The sequence below is a fragment of the Ambystoma mexicanum genome, chromosome 5p (genome assembly GCF_040938575.1).
Source record: "Ambystoma mexicanum isolate Mex_15411 chromosome 5p, UKY_AmexF1_1, whole genome shotgun sequence".
Classification (NCBI taxonomy): domain Eukaryota; kingdom Metazoa; phylum Chordata; class Amphibia; order Caudata; family Ambystomatidae; genus Ambystoma; species Ambystoma mexicanum.
The window spans coordinates 840,264,078-840,284,201 of NC_090930.1; the positions used below are offsets into that span (position 1 = coordinate 840,264,078).

General features: G+C 47.1%; 1 protein-coding gene across 4 annotated transcripts in view; it reads right to left on the minus strand.

Moving 5' to 3' along the window:
- ELMO1 (engulfment and cell motility 1) overlaps nucleotides 1–20,124 on the minus strand; it is a 2,216,232-nt gene that overhangs the window by 542,432 nt on the left and 1,653,676 nt on the right. For all 4 annotated transcript variants that reach the window (XM_069613266.1, XM_069613267.1, XM_069613265.1 and 1 more), the window contains one exon: nucleotides 6,662–6,798. In XM_069613266.1, the coding sequence (XP_069469367.1) occupies nucleotides 6,662–6,798 (137 nt within the window). The remainder of the gene's footprint in view (nucleotides 1–6,661; nucleotides 6,799–20,124) is intronic.

Here is a 20,124-nt window from a genome sequence, read left to right on the forward strand (position 1 = left end):
TTTTTGGCATCTGAGGCGGGAGCGGAGGAGGGGGAGCAAAAGAAAACATGCAAAGTCCTCTGCTGCATCCTCTTGTGGTCACTGGGTGACCGGTCAGGCCTCCATGCACCACAGTCTCAAAATCCCTTGAAGCCGGTGAAAGCGCAAAGTTTGAAGTCGGTCCTGCCCTGAGACCGAGGGAAGGACTTCTGCCCTGGCTTTTAGTCAGGATGGCCAATGACTTGGCGGTCTATGTAGAGGTTGTCTTCTTTCTTAAATCGTCATCGGTGGACGAATTAAACAAGTCAGAGCCCTCAAAGGGAAGATCCAGAATCTGCTCTTGCACATCTCATGAGAATGTAGTTGCATGCATCCAAGCCGTCCGTCTCATCTCGACCCCCAGGCACAGCCCTCTGCTGGCTGTGCTGATGTGGAAGACCAAAGACTCCATGAGGTCCTGCGCAACCACTCGGTCATCTGCCAGGCCGGCCTTAAAGGAGGCCTGCCTCTCCAGAGGAAAATCAGGCAGAAACTCCTGATCTTTCGCCACAGTTTCTGGTTCGCTGTGGCTAGGATGGCATCGGTGTTAGCTTGCTGCAAATGCCGCCCTGAGATGATGTACCAACATTTGCCAAAAGACTCAAGGTCCTTGTCCTCCTTGGACAGACAACTGGAGGTGGCTCCAGCATAGGATGACGACTAAGACAAAGGTTTAGAATAGAGCAAGGCCACAGACACCACTGAAAAATGAGGCTGAAGGTGGGAGGCCAGGAGGACTGGCTCCCCATCCACAAGCCTGAACCTGATGTCCATTTTTTATGTTCATCTGGCCATTGGCCTAGGGCATCTCCCGGCCTTTCTCGCCACCTGCAGGACATCATTCTGGAGCGTAATGCCCAAGTGGCTCTTGGTGTGCCTGCCAAAACCTCTTCTAGATCTCCCGATTCCCGACAACCAAGAACTTTGCAAGGCCCTGAAAGTGGTCATAAAAGGCCTTTACAGATGCTGAGGGTTCGACAGCCTGGGTGTTGTCATCATCATCGTCGTCGTCATTCCACCCCCTTTTTTCCAGATGGAGGGGAGTCCAGGTCATGAGACACCAGAGATTGAGGGGTCCCCCCTTGATCCGGACCCGAAGATAGCAGTGGATCCAAAGGCTGCTGCCGGGAAGGGGTTGGTAGTACAGGAGGAGGCTGAGGGCTTTGAAGAAGCAGTAGGGCCTGAACCGCAGGAGGAACAGGCACCAGCAGCACCGGAGGGCCAAGAGGTGGAGGCCTAGGAGGCAAGACCTCTGGGATCACTTCCTTGACTATATCTTTGAGATGCCCTGTCCTCTGTGGGGTGCGCAGGAGGAGGAGGAAGCGATTGAATAAGCAGTCCTCGGAAGCTGCCGGATCCCGAGGGAGCTGGCCCTCAGCAGCGATGGGTCTCCGGTCCTGATCGAAGTGCTGAGGCGTCTCTGGAGTGTAGCCATAAGGCCGCGATGGGTAGATGTACACCCGCAAAGACCAACCGCCTGTACCATAAAGTCTGCCGCCGCTTCCCGAGGGAAGGGGACTGGAACTTTCTTGCATGGCCCGCTCAATGGGCGAGGGACCGGGTAGGCCCTGATCTGAATCCAAGATGCCCGTCCGTCTAGCAGGCTCCACTGAGTACTTATCTGCCATCATGGGGCCTTGTGCCATGCCATGGGTGGGAGGGCACCAAGCCCCCCATGCCACGTGCTGGCTCAGACATGGGAGGGGACACCCCTTGACCTTCAAACCTGAAACAGAAGCGTCAACCTCAGAGATAGCTCAGTAGGCCTTCAGCCCTCGGCCTGCTGGCAGGTAGTCGAATCGCCCTGATTCACGACCTCTGAGTTGGCCCCAGAAGGCTGTGTGCCCTCAGCAACAGAGCTGGTAGTTGTGCAGGATCGTGCTAAGGACTGACTCTTGGAGGTAGAACACAATGACCCCTTGTCCCCAGGGGCCGACGAGGAGGATGAACTTGATTCACCATCTGTGGACCGCCCGGTAGAGCTCCTGAGCACCTCGGCTTGAACGCCGGTAGCCTTAGCAGCCTCGGGTCTGCCAGAACCAGAATAAAAGGTACCCTTTGCTGTGGAAGCCCTTGGGAAGAAGTCCCCATTTTGAGGAGCAGTACTAAACAAAGGGCCTACCTTGTCTTGGGGTCCTGGAGACAACCTCTTTAAGATGATCTGGAGGAGAAGCATGAAGATCTTCTTCCAGCGTGAAATATAATTTTTCAGTGCCAGGTGACCGTGAGCACTGCAAGCGTGCACACGTCCCAGTGGTTGTCGGGCCCCGGACAGTCAAGACAAAGTGGATGGGGTCCCAGGTCAGGACCGAACGATTGAGGGATGCACATGTGCCAAGCAGAGGCGAGGAACTGAAGAGAGGTGAACATTCAAAATAAAAATGAAAATGGGTATCAATCGGCAAGTTAAAAAGTCTCTGCGCCTAGCTGCCAGGTCCCCCCACATCTGTGCAGAAAAGGTGAGTGAGGCGAGGGTAGGGCCTTGGGAGCGCGTTTCCACAACCAGGGCCGTGCCCCTGTGCGATGGACTAAATCTAAAGGGGAAACTCAATGTTTTGCTGCCATAGGTTCCGGTACCATCTCAATGTTAGGGGACGACCTACAAGGATGGAGGAAAGGGGACAGGGTGTATGTGTAAACTATTAACATAACAAAATATAGCTATTGGATCAGATTACTCCCAACCAGAGGTGCTTCTTGTTTCTTATTTTCCATTTGCCTGTTCTTCTTGCCACCTCTTCACATTAGTCTCCCCTTCTCCAGATCTCAGGGATGTGATCACAATGTCTCAACGCCTCTCAGGTTCCAAAATTCCACACCTCCTTGGTTTGAGTGCTTGTAGGGTTTCATCACTCATTGGGTTCAGGATTTTAGCATCCCTCAGGTTCAGGGTTCCAACACCTTTGAGGTCCAGGAATTTCCTATTCTTCTGGGTCAGTGTTTTAGCATCTCTCAGGCTCAGGGTTTCAATAACTTTCAGGTTCAAGGTTCCTGCATGAGGAAGAATAGGGCTCGCTGACTGAGCACTGCTCAATCACACACTAATAATAATTATTATTAGGGTTTTTATTGAGCGTGGACCTAGCTTCGGGAATAAGGAGGAGAGAAACAAGGGAGTGGGGATCGAACAACAGGGGAGGGAGAGCAAAAGTCAGCAATGGATCTACTAGTACCAGCAGAAGAACAGTGGGGATCAGATCACCCAGTCTCAGTTAAGGTGGAGAATGGATACAATACCAGGATAAATAGGTAGATATGTCATGCTTGCAATAGCTACTGCATGTCCAAAAGAACGCCATGCTTCCTGTCAGGTGGTCAAACACACACGCCCATTGAATAACTGGCAAACATCTGGAGGTGCCAACTGCGGAATAAAATGTAACAAGAAAAACCATCCACTGGGGCACCACAGACGTCTCTGTGGTGCATGATGCAATTTCTGTCAGTTCCAAACATTAGCGTCCAGCCAATATGTTCCAACAACGGGCGCAGATAACCAGTAAAAGCCGGAGTTGAGAGGGCGTTTCTGGCTCCCCTGCACTATGGGGACTACAATCCTTTCCAGCCACAGGCCCCTCCATTCCCCGCCCGACCCGCTCCCCACACAGACTCCCCCCCGCAAACCCGCAAATATGTTTTACCTCGTTTGCCGCGGCCACCACAATCTTCCCACCACAATCTTCCTCCTGATGCCCGGCTGCCATAGACTGCGACAAGGGATTCTATTCCAAACTCTGCGCATCTATGGCAGCCATCTTTCATTGGGGTAACCTTCCCTTTCATGAAGTGGCACATGACCACACAAGTCCTGCATCCCGGGCACCAGGCCAGCGTCCTAATGGCGTTAATGCATGTGTTCGTAGACAGGCTTTGCTTAATTGGCAAGTCCACCCACAAACTGTGGGATTAACACCATAGTAGCTCTTGCAGTAGTACTTTTATGAGAAGCAGGATAGCACCTTCCTACATGTCGTTGAACTTGCTGCCATCTTACACATGGGCTAGTTTTGAAAGTCTATTGCTTCCATGTATCTCTTTCGCAGGAAAAGAACCAACATTCAGACCAAGGGAAACTCTGCTTTTCATTTCCCCCCAAATTGCGATCAAACTGCAGACGTTAAATTGCTGGAAAATATGATGGTGCGGTGGGATGCTTGGAGAGCTGGGAAGAAGAAGTTATATTTCCCAAATAATAACGGTTAGAAAGAGCAGGAAAGCAAAATGAGAGTCATATTAAGCCAATAAAGGTCACGCGCAATATTAACCTGCATATTAAGCAGCAGGAAGATATCCTTTCGCAGTGTGAGCCTGCAGGTAAGGCGACCTTGGACAGTCACATCTTCTGCAATTCACAGGTCTTGCAGAGGAAGCGGACGTCCATACCTTCAGCATGCAAGTGGTTAAAAAGCCACGGAAAACACAATTCTAATCTTTACAGATATTGCTAGTGGTGCTGCCCCTTCAAAGAGCGATTAGTGTACACATGTGCATAAAATAGTCATTCACAATCCAAACTAAGAGAGGCTGTAAGAAGGTGGCACTACTGGGAAATGTGGAATCAGGGATAAAGTAAATAAATGGCGGGTTTCTGCCTAAAGCCGGCTAATATTGTCATAGAACAAGGTGGGCAGTACATGGAAGGAGTTCCTTAATGACTTGCCACCTTTCGGGTCTCCTGCCCGTATTGAATGGGAGCCCACTTGCTTCCAACCTCAGAACAGAAGATGGCAAGGGAGGCAATTGCTGATGCAGACCCAGGGACTCAACTGCGCAGCAAGGGTGTTGCTAGGCCTGAAAAAGATCTGGGGCTGCGCTAATGTCAGTACTGTTGGGACTGGGGGCTAGTTAGCTGTTTGCTTGTAGCCCCTGAGCTTCTATCTAGGGCTACAACCAAAAGTTCCAGGGCTATAGCCCCCTAAGCCCCCCTCTAGCAACGCCTCTGCTGCGCAGCGAAGGTCAGATCGTGTGATGCTCAAAAATATTAATTCGAACGGGGCACGGCGGAAGATACACCAACAAAATTATATTGAGTAGATCAGCCGTTGCCTGGCTAACCCCCACGCCCCTGCGTTCTGTCTCTGCACATCTAGCCTTCGGTTCTATTCATATTAACATACCCTGTAACTAGAGCCCCTCGTGGGGCAGCATCCCCTTGCTTCATAGCTTGTTTGGTTTTTATTAACCTCAGCACATAAAACATCAAATATTTAAAAAAACATTCATTCTACAGTACCAGGTGAGGGGGGGTGCTTGTCCCACAGACCATGCTTTTGTTTATTAAATAAACAGTTTAGATTTTCTACACAAACTTCCATGCCAATGCCCTGTGGCCAGAGTATAAAGACAACGATTGATAGAGATACCGGTGGAGAACGCTTGCCACCTAAAACCCATCGAGGGCAGAAGGGCCTGCAAGTTACATTGCTAGCCAGTAGCCGACAAGGCTCGCGAAATGCTTCACACTGGCGTGGAAGATGCTCAATAGATTGTCAACTACTCAGACCTTAAAATGTTGGGTACGCCTCTACAATTCAGGGTTGTCCAACTCCAGGCCTCGAGGGCCGGGATCCTGACTGGTTTTTAGGATATCCCTCATTAATATTCATGAGGAAACATTTGCATCCACTTCGAATCATTGTATGCAAATGTATCTCATGAATATTGAGGGGTATCCTGAAAACCCAGCATGGATCTGGTCCTCGAGGGCTGGAGTTGGACAACCCAGCATTCTAGGCATCGAGTATTTGAAGTAAAAGACATCAGTCGCACCACTGACACTCCGCCGTATTCTGTGCAAGTATTCCAGTATTGGATTTATGGAAAACCACCACACCGAGCCAGAAAACGATACAATGACATACGCACTTACCATTGCAGTCAAAATTCATAAGATAGCCTGCGGGTTCATATGGAATTAAGTACAAGAAACTTCTGGCATGAGGTTAGTGGTCATGACTGCTCCTCAGAGGACTATAGCCTACTTGAGACATCAGCAGGACACGCAGGGCAAGAGAAACCAAAACGATCAGAAGCATAAAGTTCGTCTATGCTCCTATTATATTTGGAGAGCACGCCAAGTGAAACCATCAATCATGCATGCATTCTACCCACCCACACTGAGCTAGCAAATGACAGCCTCATTTCCCATCCCAGGCAAACTATGTTCTCTTTTGGGCTAATCGAATACTATCTAGGTCGACCAGAAATAGAGCGACAGCCCCTTCTGGGTTGGTGCAGGCACGACCAAGTGTTTCTGGTGTGATTGATGTGCGTGACTTGAAATGCTGGCCTCCTAAAATGGGAAGTTACCCAGAGTGCCACATTCAGCTTTGCATGACGTATGCAGCACTCTAAGGTTAGGGTTTTGGGTGGAACTTGTGGATGCATATAGAAAATACTGTGAAGTTCCTTAGCCTGAATTCTTTCAATGAAAGCTAAAGGGTGTTTTGAGTCCATAACGCAATGATAGCACCACGTGAGATTCATTGCAACTTCTTCAAGGCAAAACTGTGAAACATAACACAACCTCTGATCCCGCAACCAAACAGCCATTTGCATCAGGGCCCTGCTGAGAAACATATGTGACAAGCGCATGAAACTGACGGCACCACCGACACTACATGTGTTTTCTTCCAAGGCCTACCTTGTTGAAGTCCTCGGAGGTGGCCCTCATTTCCTTCCAGGTCTTGTTCAACAGTTGGATGCAAATGCAGAAGAACTCCTCAAAGGACCGGTCGTGAGTGAAGAACATGGGGTGAAATTCATTGTATGTTTCACTGGCTGCAAGGAACAAGCGGGAGCATCATGTTACAAACATGCCACGAAGCGTGAAAGCCAAAAAACAAGTGTGGGACACTGGGACCAAAGGGGTCTCCAAGTACTTCCCACACAAGAAGAGTAGACCAGGATAACAAGCCACTGTCCTCTGGAGGCTTTTACTGTATCCAGAAAAGAGGCCTTGAGGCATCAATAGAAAACAGATCCTTTCATTGAATAAAAACACTAATGTTGGTATGCAAAGAGACACTTGAGCAATATGAGAATGGAAAAGCTGAATTTAAAGTATATCACATTAAAAACCATCCATAAATTACTTTAAATGACAGGGAGAAAAAAAAATCAAAGTAGTTGCGAAAAAAATAAAAATAAAATCAGGGAGCCCCCCCATATGTGACTGGATAATAAATACTCCCGGAAACCCTGAGACACTTACTCCTTGAATGCAAGAGTCTATCACAAAATCGAAAAGTCAATTTAGGCCACGTGTTCACAGATCACTGCTGTATGGATGAGGAATATTGGTGGACAACACTAATAAACGGGGCAAACCGAAAACCGGTTATTGCGGTCGGAAACTTTATCAAGAGCCTGGATCTGGAACACAAATAGCTTATGGACTGCCAAAGGGATGGAAACAACCCCCTAGAACTAAACAAATAAAGTGAAGAAGTAAAAGATCATATCCAAATGTATTCTTGTAAAAACTGGTAAATTACAGTTAAATCAAGAAATAAAAATTTAAATAAATAAGTAAATACAAACTAAAGGCCTAACAATTGATTGGAAAAGAAACACTACCCATGTGTGCAGAAATCAACAACAGCAGGTCTTCATGTAACTAACACAAGTGGCTCAGTGCATGAGAAGGCCATTTATTCCAGGTTTCCATCTGGAGGCTTTTGTCACAACCCACTCCCATTTGTCTGTGGCTCCCATTTCCTAATGGGGATGTGCCCTAACCCCTCAAATTAATTACAACAGAGTTAGTGATTTTCTCTAAAAAGAACCAGAACACATATTTTGCTGCAACTCAACATTTATATTTTAGATTTTACGTTCACAGTTTGTTTTGTGTGATATTAATCTTTATTCACAAGCAACATGTGGCAACTACGCCCCACCCCCAATAGAGCCATGTACAGAAGAAAAGCATGTATTATTTAATGGGAACCTATTTCTCATGGTATTGTATCCATCCTGAACAGTCTAACCAGAGTTGGTAGTCAGCTAAGATAAAGAGAACAAGCATTTGCACAGCCAACAGTTTTGACTTTGCTACCTTCAGCCACTCGGTCCTCCCTGCAGGTCCGAGGCATAGAGATGCTGCTGGTGGCCTGGATGAGTGAAAGGGCACCACAGAGGAGGAGGAGAGCACTCACTCTCCCGGCGCTGCCCACCTCCCAATTGCCATGGTCACAACACTTTCACCTGCAAGGTACTGACAGTCATCATCATGGTAAAGTCATGATACAATGGGGCCAAGATAGTGGCACACAGCCACATTGTTTAGTGTAATTATCGAAAAACAAGCAACTCCGGCAAGGTTGCAGGACGTTTAATTCCGAGCGATCTACAAGCAGTCATAGGAGATTCAGCAGTGACCAGCAGGAGCAAAAGAAGGTACTGTGGATCCGCGTTGGATTGACAGAGTCATTAGAGGTCATGTGGTTGCCAACAGGAGCAAGAAATACGAACCACAGCAGCCCCAGAACTCGTAGCAGGATCTCCAGTAATGCATTGGATGGGGATTTGTCCCCCACAAGCTGAGCTGAGATCAGGGTAGACTCGAGCCAACAGAGGGCCTTCCAGGAGGGAAGGCAAGTGAGAACATTTCCATTGGCCCAAGCCCATTTCGCATACTGTCTGAAATCAAGGCACACTAAAATGAACAATGGTACAATAGAGAGCAACCTGGCATTAGTTGCTAACCAGACTAACCATGTGTAGGCAATTTATTCAATCTAGTCCACAGACCCCATCACCAAATTGGAGCATGAGTACTGGATAATTGCAGAGTCCCCCCAGTGACAGCACAGAGGCATAGAATGCCCAAACAATTGTAATTGCATCTCTACAGGCCCAGAGAATCCCAGAAGGACTACCAATACAGAAGAATCTGTAACCAACCAACTGGACCCTCCCAAAGTCCCCCGCCCCTGACCCCCACCTACTGGTCTACCATCTTGCTCCATGTACTTCTTTAGGAGATTGGGTGCAGAGTTCGCGAAAGTACTGAGAGAGCAACACTCGCTGTGGAATATTAGGTGAGGTGACATGACACCGGGGCCTTTCCGAGTGTAGTCTGCTACCTGCCCCATACCACATGTCTAAAACAATATCCTTGGCTCACTCGGTTTCATGCTAAATGACCTCCTATTACTCCAAACTAGGTAGCTTAAGGCATCCTGCAGCTGTTTATTGCCTCTGCAACGCCACCCCTCTCTTTACCAATATATTTGACTCAATAGATGTCGCTAATGCACCATCTATCAGCCAAAACTAAATCAGCTAAGGGATATGAGATACAGGACAGTTAAACGGAAAGTAGTCTGTAGATACTGGCTGTAAAGTCTACCATCTGTAGGAAATTCAATTATATGCCCCACCACGAAGAAAGTCTGTATTAGAGCATTTTGCAGCAATGTTTAAGCATTATTTGCCACAGTTGACAATAATCCTTGAGATTTGCCTCATTCTCTCCAATTTGCACACGAAAGACCTTATGACAGATAGCTGTATTACAACAAAAACATGGCTGCTGAAGGAAGTGATTTCACATTTAAATAATTCGCGCATTGAAAGGACTGTGGGCAGAGTTAAAGGTCTGTGGCTCTGCTGTGCCACAGTCTCAGTAATTGATTTTGGAAGAATGCTAAAGGCTACCTGGAGAGCAAACGTAGCCACAAGTCCAATTTATGAGGATATCAGCGAGGATATGGTGCCGCTAAATTGACATGGTTCCTAGGCCGCTGTCAGTAGCATCTCCATGAATTTCGCTATTTCCATTCATCAAACGGCTTTGCCCTGAAATCCTGTCTCTTTTGCAGGATTTTTCGTGTCTCCTTTGGCGCTAAAGGGGAGGGATGTGGCAGCTGCATAAACTAAAACCCCGTCGCAATCTCCCAGCTCGCACAAAAGACGTGTCTACTGAGAATTGATTTTAGCCCAGTACAGCTCACTTAGCTATGAAATGGGGAAAGTAATTGGAAGTGGCCGAGGCCCTGTGCTAGCGCTGCAGGCACACACTGCTGCAGAATACCTGAAATGTGCGCTTAGCACATGGGAGAGAACTTTGGGCACTAGGCTAAAATTGAAATTAGGATAAACAACATGCCATCACATGTAGTGACTAAATGGTCATGTGTTTGGTTAGTCAGGAAACAAAAACAATCCCTTATTACTGTACATCTGCATAGAATTCATTTCAAGCCACAGGATGGCAACACCTGAGGTGGACATTACCTTGCCCACAGAGCAACGCACCGCATGGGTGGCAGCAGGAGAAATGATCAAAGACGACCAGGTATAGTTATTTAATTGGTTTTTAGAGAGGGCACATGTTTGGAAGGGATGCAGCAGAGGGCTGGGATTTCAGCAAAGTGAGGAGGAAGCAAGAGATGGTGTGGGCGTCTGTCTCTGTGAATGTGTATGTTTATAAATGACGAGTGCCGAGAAAGACTGTCCAATATTTCCAAATCTGTACACAGATGGCGTGGAGGATTTTCATCCCTTTGCAGTATTTAATAACGTTGGTTTCTAGGCAGACCTGTAAACCGAGATAGTCTTATGCAATAAGAACTTGACCTGGATGTCCACTCTCACTGATGAGACATTGATCACAAACAGCTCTCACAGGGTTTGACACTCTCCATCCAGATGGCTACAAGATCTTCTCTGAACCCAGAACCAACTGTCCAGGTGAAGTAGCTCTGATATTTCTGGAGTGGGTTCCCCATCTCTGTGGCCTCTGAACACACGGCCAAACTCTTTTAAATCTGCAAGGAGCTGGCCAATTCTTCTGCAGTCTTCACCTCTCCAGTTCCCTCCCAGGCCCTCTGTATGTCTCTGGCTTCTCACTTCACTGCAAGAATTCAGGACATCCGATCCACTCTCTCCTTTTCCTCATCCGCCCCCCTCCAGCCACCTCTCCCTCTCGCTCTCCCTCTCCTCCTCCTCCTCCTTTCTCCTCTTTCTCCCTGACTACACCCGACTATGTTTCTAGGCAAGTCTGATCTATGAAAGTATCATCCAAACTGGTGCTCCCCTGCTCCTCCAAAACCATCAAGGACCACATTGACACCCTCGCTCCAGCCTTGGCCGATTTCTGCAATCACTCTTTTGCCACTGGAACTTTACCCCCTCTCCTCAAGCACTTCATCCTTGGGCACCCCTTCCTTAAAAAGCCTTCTGCCGATCCTACCTGTCTGGCAAACTATCACCCGATCTCTATCACTCCTTCCTTGGAAAAAACCCTGGAAAAGCTGGCCATCTCCCAGCTTACTCTCCACACTGAATCTGTTGGTTGTCTCCATGACCATCAGTCTGGCTTCAGAGTAGCCAGAGGCACGGAAACTGCTCTCCTGAACACACATGAAGATCTGCTAACTAATCTCGATTCAAGCCTTCCTTCTGTCCTCATCCACCTTGACCTTTCTTCTGCTTTTGACATGGTCAATCACCCCATCCTGATCAATCGACTCTGTGAGAACCTGGTCTTCACGGAACAGGTCCTGTAGCTGTTGATCTCCTTCCTTCTAGACTGACCCTCCCAGGTCCAACTAGGGTCCTTTCTCTCTGCCACCTCTCTCTCTCTCTCTCTCTTTCTCTTTCTCTCTACATGTGGTGTTCCCCAGGAATCCGTTAAGGATTTCAATCAGGCGACACGCACACTGTGGTCTCAACCTAGTATTTAGTGCCTGAGGTGCATTTCTCCTTATTTATGTGGATTCAATTTTGGGATGGTACACCACTCATATCACACCCCTTTTTAAATACCCCCGGGTCACAATGGACAATGAACCAGGCTGGTTGGTCATATGCAACATTTATTTATTTATTTAAAATTCAAAAGAAATCAGACACTTGTAATATAGGGCAGCAATCACCAATGGAGTGATAGTTACAAATGAGAAGGTGAGCAATGCACTGGGTTTGACTTTTTAGTGGAGTACATTCACAGCACAGCAGAATAGGAGCACTTTTAATTTAGGACAGATAGCACTCAAGTTAGGATTTCCCCCTGCAAAGTTCCCTCAACCCACAAATAATCAATTCTAAATGGATATAAGGAAGCAGCAGGTGATCAGGAATAAGAAGCTGAAAACGGAATCCAAATCCAACTGCCACTCCCCAAATAAGAGTGAAAAACAGATTTGGAACCCTTGCAATGTTAAAAAGGACACTCGGAGATGGATGACTAGAATAATGAATGTGTGCAAAAACCTTGAAACAAATACAGTTCTTCACTAAAGCAACAATGTAAAGGTACCAACAATCACAAGCAATGGATTAGCAAGAGCATACAGTTCTAAAAATGAATGGAAGATTTAAAACAGTTTACAATCAAAATGACACGCTGGAACCTTTGCAAATATTTCCATTTTCCGTGTAAATTTACTAAAACGGTTTCTTTGAAAAACGGGTGAAGTATTGTAAATCGCGTTTATTTGGTTGGGGGATGGCTATAGATCACAGGTACACTATGGAAGGGAAAGTAAGTCTCTAGCTGGTAAATTGAATGAGTTATGCAAGATCTAAGAAGGTGCACTTTGAGTAAATGAAGGCGCGGAAATGGAAAGGAAATCAGGTTGTGAGAAGAATAGTTGTACTCTACACTAGAGTATTCAGGCTAGGCCACCAAAGAGGGACACAGTAAGCTCCAGGGTTCATTCGCGATTACAACCTCCTCGCCCCAGCGCCCACCCTGGCGGAATGAGTCCGAAAAAGGATTAATAGCTTAGATGGCGCTAGCACTAGAAATCAATGGCAGGGTTGCAAAAAGTATTCTGACAGTTTTACAAGTTATCAGGATAAGGATAGGATGACTTAGTGAATTTAGTGAGTGGGATAAGGACCAAAACAACATAGGCTATAGGTTTAGATGGGGTGGCAATTGATACTCACAGTCCATTTTCTTGTTTTTGGATAGTCAACGGTTCGGTCACTACATGGCAGGGCGCCTGGCAAAACAGCTGGGCAGTTCTGGTCACCTAGTAGAACTTCTGGACTGGCAATTCTGGTCACTGGATACTACAATTTAGCTGGATGGCAGGATTGCAGCAGCATACAGTGTGTGGCAGCAAGCCAGGCTGGATCAGGATGCCAAAAGTACCACAGTTTTCCACTTGTTAATGGGAAATTGTGTTTTGTTTTATATTGTAGGCCTTGTTGGGAATGTGATCAGCCTGCTTGGGTGCTGCAGTGGGCCCTGCAGTAGGATCAGCAATGCTTGGCCTTTTAGTTGGAGTCTGGATCTGAAGGTGACTGGTACAGTAACGCAGCGCAGGAAATCAGGAAGAGTGTGTGACTTGTCAGGGACCCTTATTTATAGTCATAATGACATCAAAATATAGCCTGGGCAGGGTTAACCAAGCACACCCCTAAACTACTTGAATTGGGCAGGGGTGCTAGTCTCTGCCTTGCTCTCAACTGGTTAGATTTCCAAGGGAATGATGTCAGATTTATGAGGTGAGTTTTACAATGTCCAAAAACTCCCACATTTACTTTACTTAAAATCCAATTTTGCCAAAAACAGACATTTATACAATTGCAATCTCTTTGTAAATTATAAACAGAGGTTACATATTATGTGCAGCACATATCAGTCCAATCCAAGTCTGTGGGACCTTGTTTCGCCCTTCTGATACTTTTTGGTAATTTTTAGCATTAAAGATTGGCCTAAAACTCCTTAACTTTCTACACAGCTGCAAATTATCCCCACGAATGTATGCAGAAAATGTTATGTTTGCAACATTAATACTTTTTGATTTATTCTCAATACTTTGCCCTTTCTGCCCCCGAGGTGGCAGTGAGTTCTACCATGTATCTAAAGAAAGCACACAAAATAAATCACTTTTAAACTGTGACATTTTTACAATTTCTCAAAGTCTTGCTGCAAAGATAGAAGTCTTTAAAGTTTATTCCTGAAATAGTCTGTGTGACCAAATGGCAGTCTCTTTGTTCCTGGGTCCATTTTTTTCTGTCCTTCACTGCTGCCAACTGTCATTTCCTTTAGAGCATGGTGGGAGTTTCTCCCTTATGATTGAAGTTATATTGCCCCTTCACACTTCCGACTTCCTTCCCTGGGAGTGTCATTGTTTCGGTCCCAGCAGAGACAAAAGTCTGTTCAACCCCATAATTATTAAGGGGTTGTCAGTATCTGCTGAGAGACAGCCCTCCCTTTGGTGCCACCCCTACAAGCAGAAACCTGTTTTTCAACTTGCAGCTCCAGCCACCATAGTTTTAATCTTTAATTTCTGATCTTAGATCCAGAATTAAAGCAAGCTGGTTGCATAAAATTACCAATGTTATATATCTCACCATCAACAAACCCCTTCATATTGCTAAAGACTGGCAGGCTTTCATTCACCAATGTACTGTTCCAAAACACAGGCATTTGTTTTTCTTTAATTTGCAAAAGCCCCTTTTCCATTTTTGTTTTCTTTTTTTTTTTTTTACACGTGGTGCAGCTGGCCTTCCTTTTTAATTAAACTTTTAATCTCCAGCAAATTCACACACTGCAGCTTTAGTTCTTCTCTTGAAATGCTGGAGGTGGTCTGAAACACAGATACACTGAAGCAGGCATGGGTCAGCTAGTTAGAGTCTCTCTCTGAACAGCTGAGTTTTGGATACTTTTGCAGAGAAAATGACCGTGTTTCCTGTGTGAGTAATGGTAAGGTTCCTGGTTGATTTATTTTTGTTGACTGGGTTTGTCAATTCAGAATCCTGCCTGGTTTTGCTGAGGCACAGTGAAACACACAGGGCTTGGTAGGGCTTATTAATCACAGTGGCTTTAAGGAACAGAGGAAATCAGCGTCACAGCAGCATTTTTTTTAAAGGTGAAAAAGGGTTTCTTTTCAGTGGATATTTTGGCTTTTGTAGCAAAGCAACACTGCTTTTTCCACGTTCTTCCTTTTATTTATGTGGGAACCCACTGGCAATCACCTTCAAGGTGCCCCCTGGTTCCATCCTGCCCGATGTGTGCTTAGCAGGAAGGTGCAGCCATTTTTGTTGTTGTTGCAAAACACAACTCTTTTGTGGTTGTTTCTGCGCAAATGCAGCTTAGTGATGTGGGGCAATGCTGTTGAGTGGGTCAATATATACCACAAATCTAACCTCTCACCCATGCTCTTAAGTGTCTTCTTGGGCCCCCTTTGGTCCACCTAATCTCTACCTTCTCCTCTAACTTTCAGTGTTATGCAGATCACCTAACTTTCAGGCTCCTCTCCTCTCTCACTTATTCTGACTGTCTACCCGTGATTCAGGATTGGTGCGCCTCCAACGATCTCTGCCTTAATGCCAATAAGACTGAGATCCTTCTCATTGTGACCCCTGCTCACGCTTTCCCTCTCTCACTCTGTTTACCCTTCTTGGGCCCTCTTCCTTCGCGTGAGGCAAAAAACCTTGGTGTCATCTTCGACTCCACTCTCTCCTTCTCTCCTCACATCACATACCTGTTCAGGAAGGCCCACTACCAGCTGCACCTCCTCAGAGGTATTCTTCCTTTTCTCACTTTCCCCAGAAGCTCACTGTCTCCAGAGCCCTTGTTCTCTCTAGACTGGGCTACCGGAACAGCCTATTCCACAATCTGCCTTCATCTAATCTGCACCCTCTGCAACTAATCCAGAACAGGACTGCAAGACTTGTCCTTGGCCCCAAGTCCAGGGACCGTATCTCTCCAGCCCTGAAATCTCTTCATTGGCTCCCGGGGGCGGCAAGGACCAAGTTCAAGACCCTCTGCATAGTCCACAAGGCTTTCTGGGGCAGGGGCCCACACTACATCCAACTTTCTATTCCAAAACACCTTCCTTCTCGAGCCCTTCGCTCAGCCACCTCAAACTGTCTGAGGGTCAGACACTTCTCCAGGCAAAGAGAGTGGGGGTAGATCCCTCTCCTCTGCAGGTGCCTCCCACAAGAATGGCCTCCCTCCCCTCTCAAACCTGAGCCAGACCAGTTGAAGTACCAGAAGCAGCTCACGACCTTCCTTTTCGCCTCTCTGTCTCCCTGCTGACCTACCTGTCTGGGGCACTGAATGGTTGCCTGGCTACCCTCAGAGTCTCACTGGGTACCAGGCTTCTACATGACCAGTCACCCTTGCACAACCACCGGGCCTATCGCACACTTAGGGGCTGTAACTGTAACGCTACAGTCCACAGCCTCCTTGCACTTACCTCGAGTCACAATGCCCTGGCTGCACTTCCCCCTTCCCGCTCCCTGGCACTTTCCCGCTTCTCCCTCCCCCCTGCACTTTGCATTATCACACTTGCACGATCTGAATGACACAAGGCCTAGTAAGATTGTTTTGTCCTCCCTCTGTCTTCCCTCCACTGTCTTGTCATTCCTAGAAACACTTGTGTACATGCACGTTATAAATGACTCATATCATATATTTTTAAGTGGAGAGATTGTTTCTGTATAACATTTGTAATTCATTGGGCAACATTTTTTAATTTATGGGACATCGGCCTTGGGGGAGTATGGCAAAGGGTACTGTGAAGAGGGTATGGTATCAACAACAGATATACACAACAACAGATGCAAGTTTCAAAAACCTCTATTTAGAAAATCAGCAGGGTTTGGGTAATTCCTAGCTAATCCTAACTCTAACATGGGAGTAGTCTCGACCATGAAACAAAAGAAAAACAGTCCTCGTCAGTCTAAGTCAAATTATAAAGGCCTATACTAAAGAAACCTAACCTAGCCCTCTTTCTCCAACAACAAATGAGTACAGGGGAAATAAAAAAATATACAGTGTTATCAAAAGAAGTGTCAGAATGGCTTGTATAGCAGTTGCCTTCCCCGCGTTTATTAGCACAGGGATTTAGATTTCAGATGGATAGTCGACAGGCACAGTTTCCTCAAGTTAGCTCAGCACACTCTGGCTTACTGGGACACCTTCACATTTCAACAGCTCCTTTAAGCTCTCTTGGTCTCGTTTTCCATGTACGGTTCAGTTCTGAAACAACCATAGGACCATTGTCCTACACAGCCTTGCTCTGCTGGACTCAAACCTGTTTCAATGTTACCATTTCTTTCACCACAGCACAATGTTCCAGGTCTGAAACAATCATAGGACAACCGTCTTACACAGGTCTTCCTCTGCCGGACTCAAACATGTATCAATGTTCCTTTCATTTCCCAATATTTCAATATGTACTTTCATTTAACCAAAAGTTCATTATAGTCTTCCCTCTGCTGGGCTCGAGCCTGCCCTTTCCTGTCACCTTGGGGTTCCCTTCGCCAAGTCTTAATTCTCTTGTTTCAACTTCTTGTTTCTTGGGCCATTACTATGAAAGACTTTCGAAACTGCAAGGATTTGACTCAGACCTTTGCATGGCCACTCCGACATCCCATTAGAACAGTTTTCTCAATTTCAAAAGGTTTGTGATGCTCTCAATAGGTTTTCTTACTTTGACTGCTTGGCCCTTTCACAATCTTTATCAATTGTCTACTTTCAGTCATCCACAAAACGTCAGCTTTCTAGGTTGCGGATACTTTTCCTGTATTTGCTTTGCGTAATGGTGGTTCTAAATTGCTTCCCATATCTTGCATTCCCATTTGCACGGAAGAACAAGTTACTCTCTTACCTGGTAACGTTCTTTCGATGGATGGTCCGACGACGTATTCTACATCTTTGACAGTAATCACCACAGCTGTGCTGCTTCGGAAAATTTTCGGCGTCTGCGTCCTGCATCAATGACGTCAATGCGCCGTCCCCGAGGACCTCCTCCGACGGCCGAAGTCACCCGATGTGATAAGTAGGACGCAGAACGCCCGAAGCCTCAGTTGTAGTTATTTCCCCCCAGAACGTGTGACACCAGTCTTCTGCCAGTCAGACACACAAGGCCTTGCGGAAACGTAAGCTGCAATCACATAAGAAATTCTGCAGCGGGGAAGGTGGGGAGGGAGCGATATGGAATACGTCGTCGGACCATCCCATCGAAAGAACGTTACCAGGTAAGAGAGTAACTTGTTCTTCGAAGGGATTGGGTCCTCCGACGTATTACGTATCTTTGACAGACGCCCAATGCAGTACCAAATCAAGGAGGTGGGAAAAGATTTTAAAACACAAATTTACCATGCCCAATCGAATTGCGGAATAAAGGACTGCCTTGCCAAAGGCCAGATCCTGTCCTCGGATGGAATCGAGGGAGTAGTGACATTCAAAAGTATGTACTGAAGCCCAGGTGGCTGCATCACAGATGTTACAAATAGGAACACCCCTCGGTAGGGCAGTAGATGCAGCCATACCCCTGGTAGAATGGGCCTGCAAGCCAGCCGGTGGGTCCTTACCCGCCAAGCAGTAACACTCGGAGATAGCCAAAATAATCCAACGAGACAAAGTCTGTTTCGTCACAGCTTGTGCCAAACGCTTTCCAGCGTAACCAATGAAGAGCTGATCGTCCACTCTGACCCGGGACATGCGCGAAATATAAAAGCTTAACACTCTCCTAGGATCAAGCCTATGGAGCCTCTCCTCTTCCTTACCAGGATGTGGAGGAGGATAAAATGCCAGAAGAACAACTCTCTGACCTAAATGAAATTCCGAAACCAACTTCGGAAGAAAAGAAGGACGAACTCGAAGGACAAACCTGTCCTTATGAAACACAGTGAAGGGTGGCTTAACTGAAAGTGCCTGTAACTCACTCACTCTGCGAGTGGAAGTGACCGCAACCAAAAATACAGTTTTAAGAGTTAACAGTCTCAAAGGGCATGAATGCAAAGGCTCAAACGGAGCACCCATCAGAAACTTAAGAACAAGGTTCAAATCCCAACCGGGCACCAGAAAAGGTGACGGACGGAACACATTAGTGAGCCCTTTCAAAAACGGACTAATTAAAGGAATCTTAAAATAGGAACATTCTTCAGACGAGTGCTTAAATATGGACAGTGCCGCCAGGTAACCTTTAATGGTACCCACTTGCAAGCCCCTGTGGGCCAAGGAAAGCAAAAAAGACAGAACCATGGGAATGTCACACTCAAAAGGATCCACATTCTTGACTCTGCATCAGTCGCAGAATTTACGCCAACGGCAACGGTACAGAGACTTTGTTGACGGCCGTCTGGCCGAGAGCAACACCACCAACACGTCTTCAGGGAGGTCCCAATCCTTATACCTCAACCTTTCAGAAGCCAAGCGTGAAGGTTGAGGGATCTGACCTCTGGATGGAGAACCTGACCCCCCTCCCGTGAGAGCAGATCGTCTCAGTAGGGGAGACTACGCGGAGGGCAGATGGACAAGTCGAGAAGGTCCGGGTACCACGTCCTCCGGGCCCACGCCGGAGCAATGAGGATCATCCGGGAACCGAACCTCCGTAACCTCCGCAGTACTTGCGGCATGACGGGGACTGGAGGAAATGCGTACAGCAGTGGGAATGACCACTCCACCACAAACGCATCTCCTAAGGCTCCTTTTGGAGGAAATTCCCTCGAGCAGAATGTTTCGCACTTCTGGTTGACACTGGAGGCGAACAGATCCACCTGAGGGGTCCCCCAAAGGGCGAAGATCTTCAGGAGAATCTCCTGAGCCAGCTCCCACTCGTGAGAGATCGTGCTCTGCCGTATCGTCGTCTCCGGCCAGATGAACAGCCGAGATCGAAACTTCCTGCTGGATGGCCCAGAACTCGAGCATCATCGCCTCCCTGCACAGAGGAAGTGACCCTGCCCCCCCTTTTTGTTGAGGTAGTGCATGGCCACCGTGTAGTCCGTTAGAATCAGGACACTCTTTCCTCGCACAGTCAGCAGAAAAGCCATCAGGGCTAGCCTGACAGCCCTCAGATCCAACAGATTGATATGGAGTCTGGACTCCGACAGAGACCAACAACCGCTGACTGTCAACTTGTTGGCATGAGCTCTCCATCCTGTGAGGGATGCGTCCATCACAATCGTCACCTCTGGCCAGGGTAGCCAAAATGGGGCCCCCATCATCAGATTGCCTTCGACGGCCCACCATAGAAGGTCCTGGGCGACCGAGGGCGGCACCTGAACAGGGTCTGACATCTTGCCGGAAGAGTGCGACCACTGCATCTTGAGTGCCACTGCAAAGATCTCATCCGCAGATGAGCCTCTGGCACCAGAAGAATGCAGGACGCCATGAGGACGAGCAAC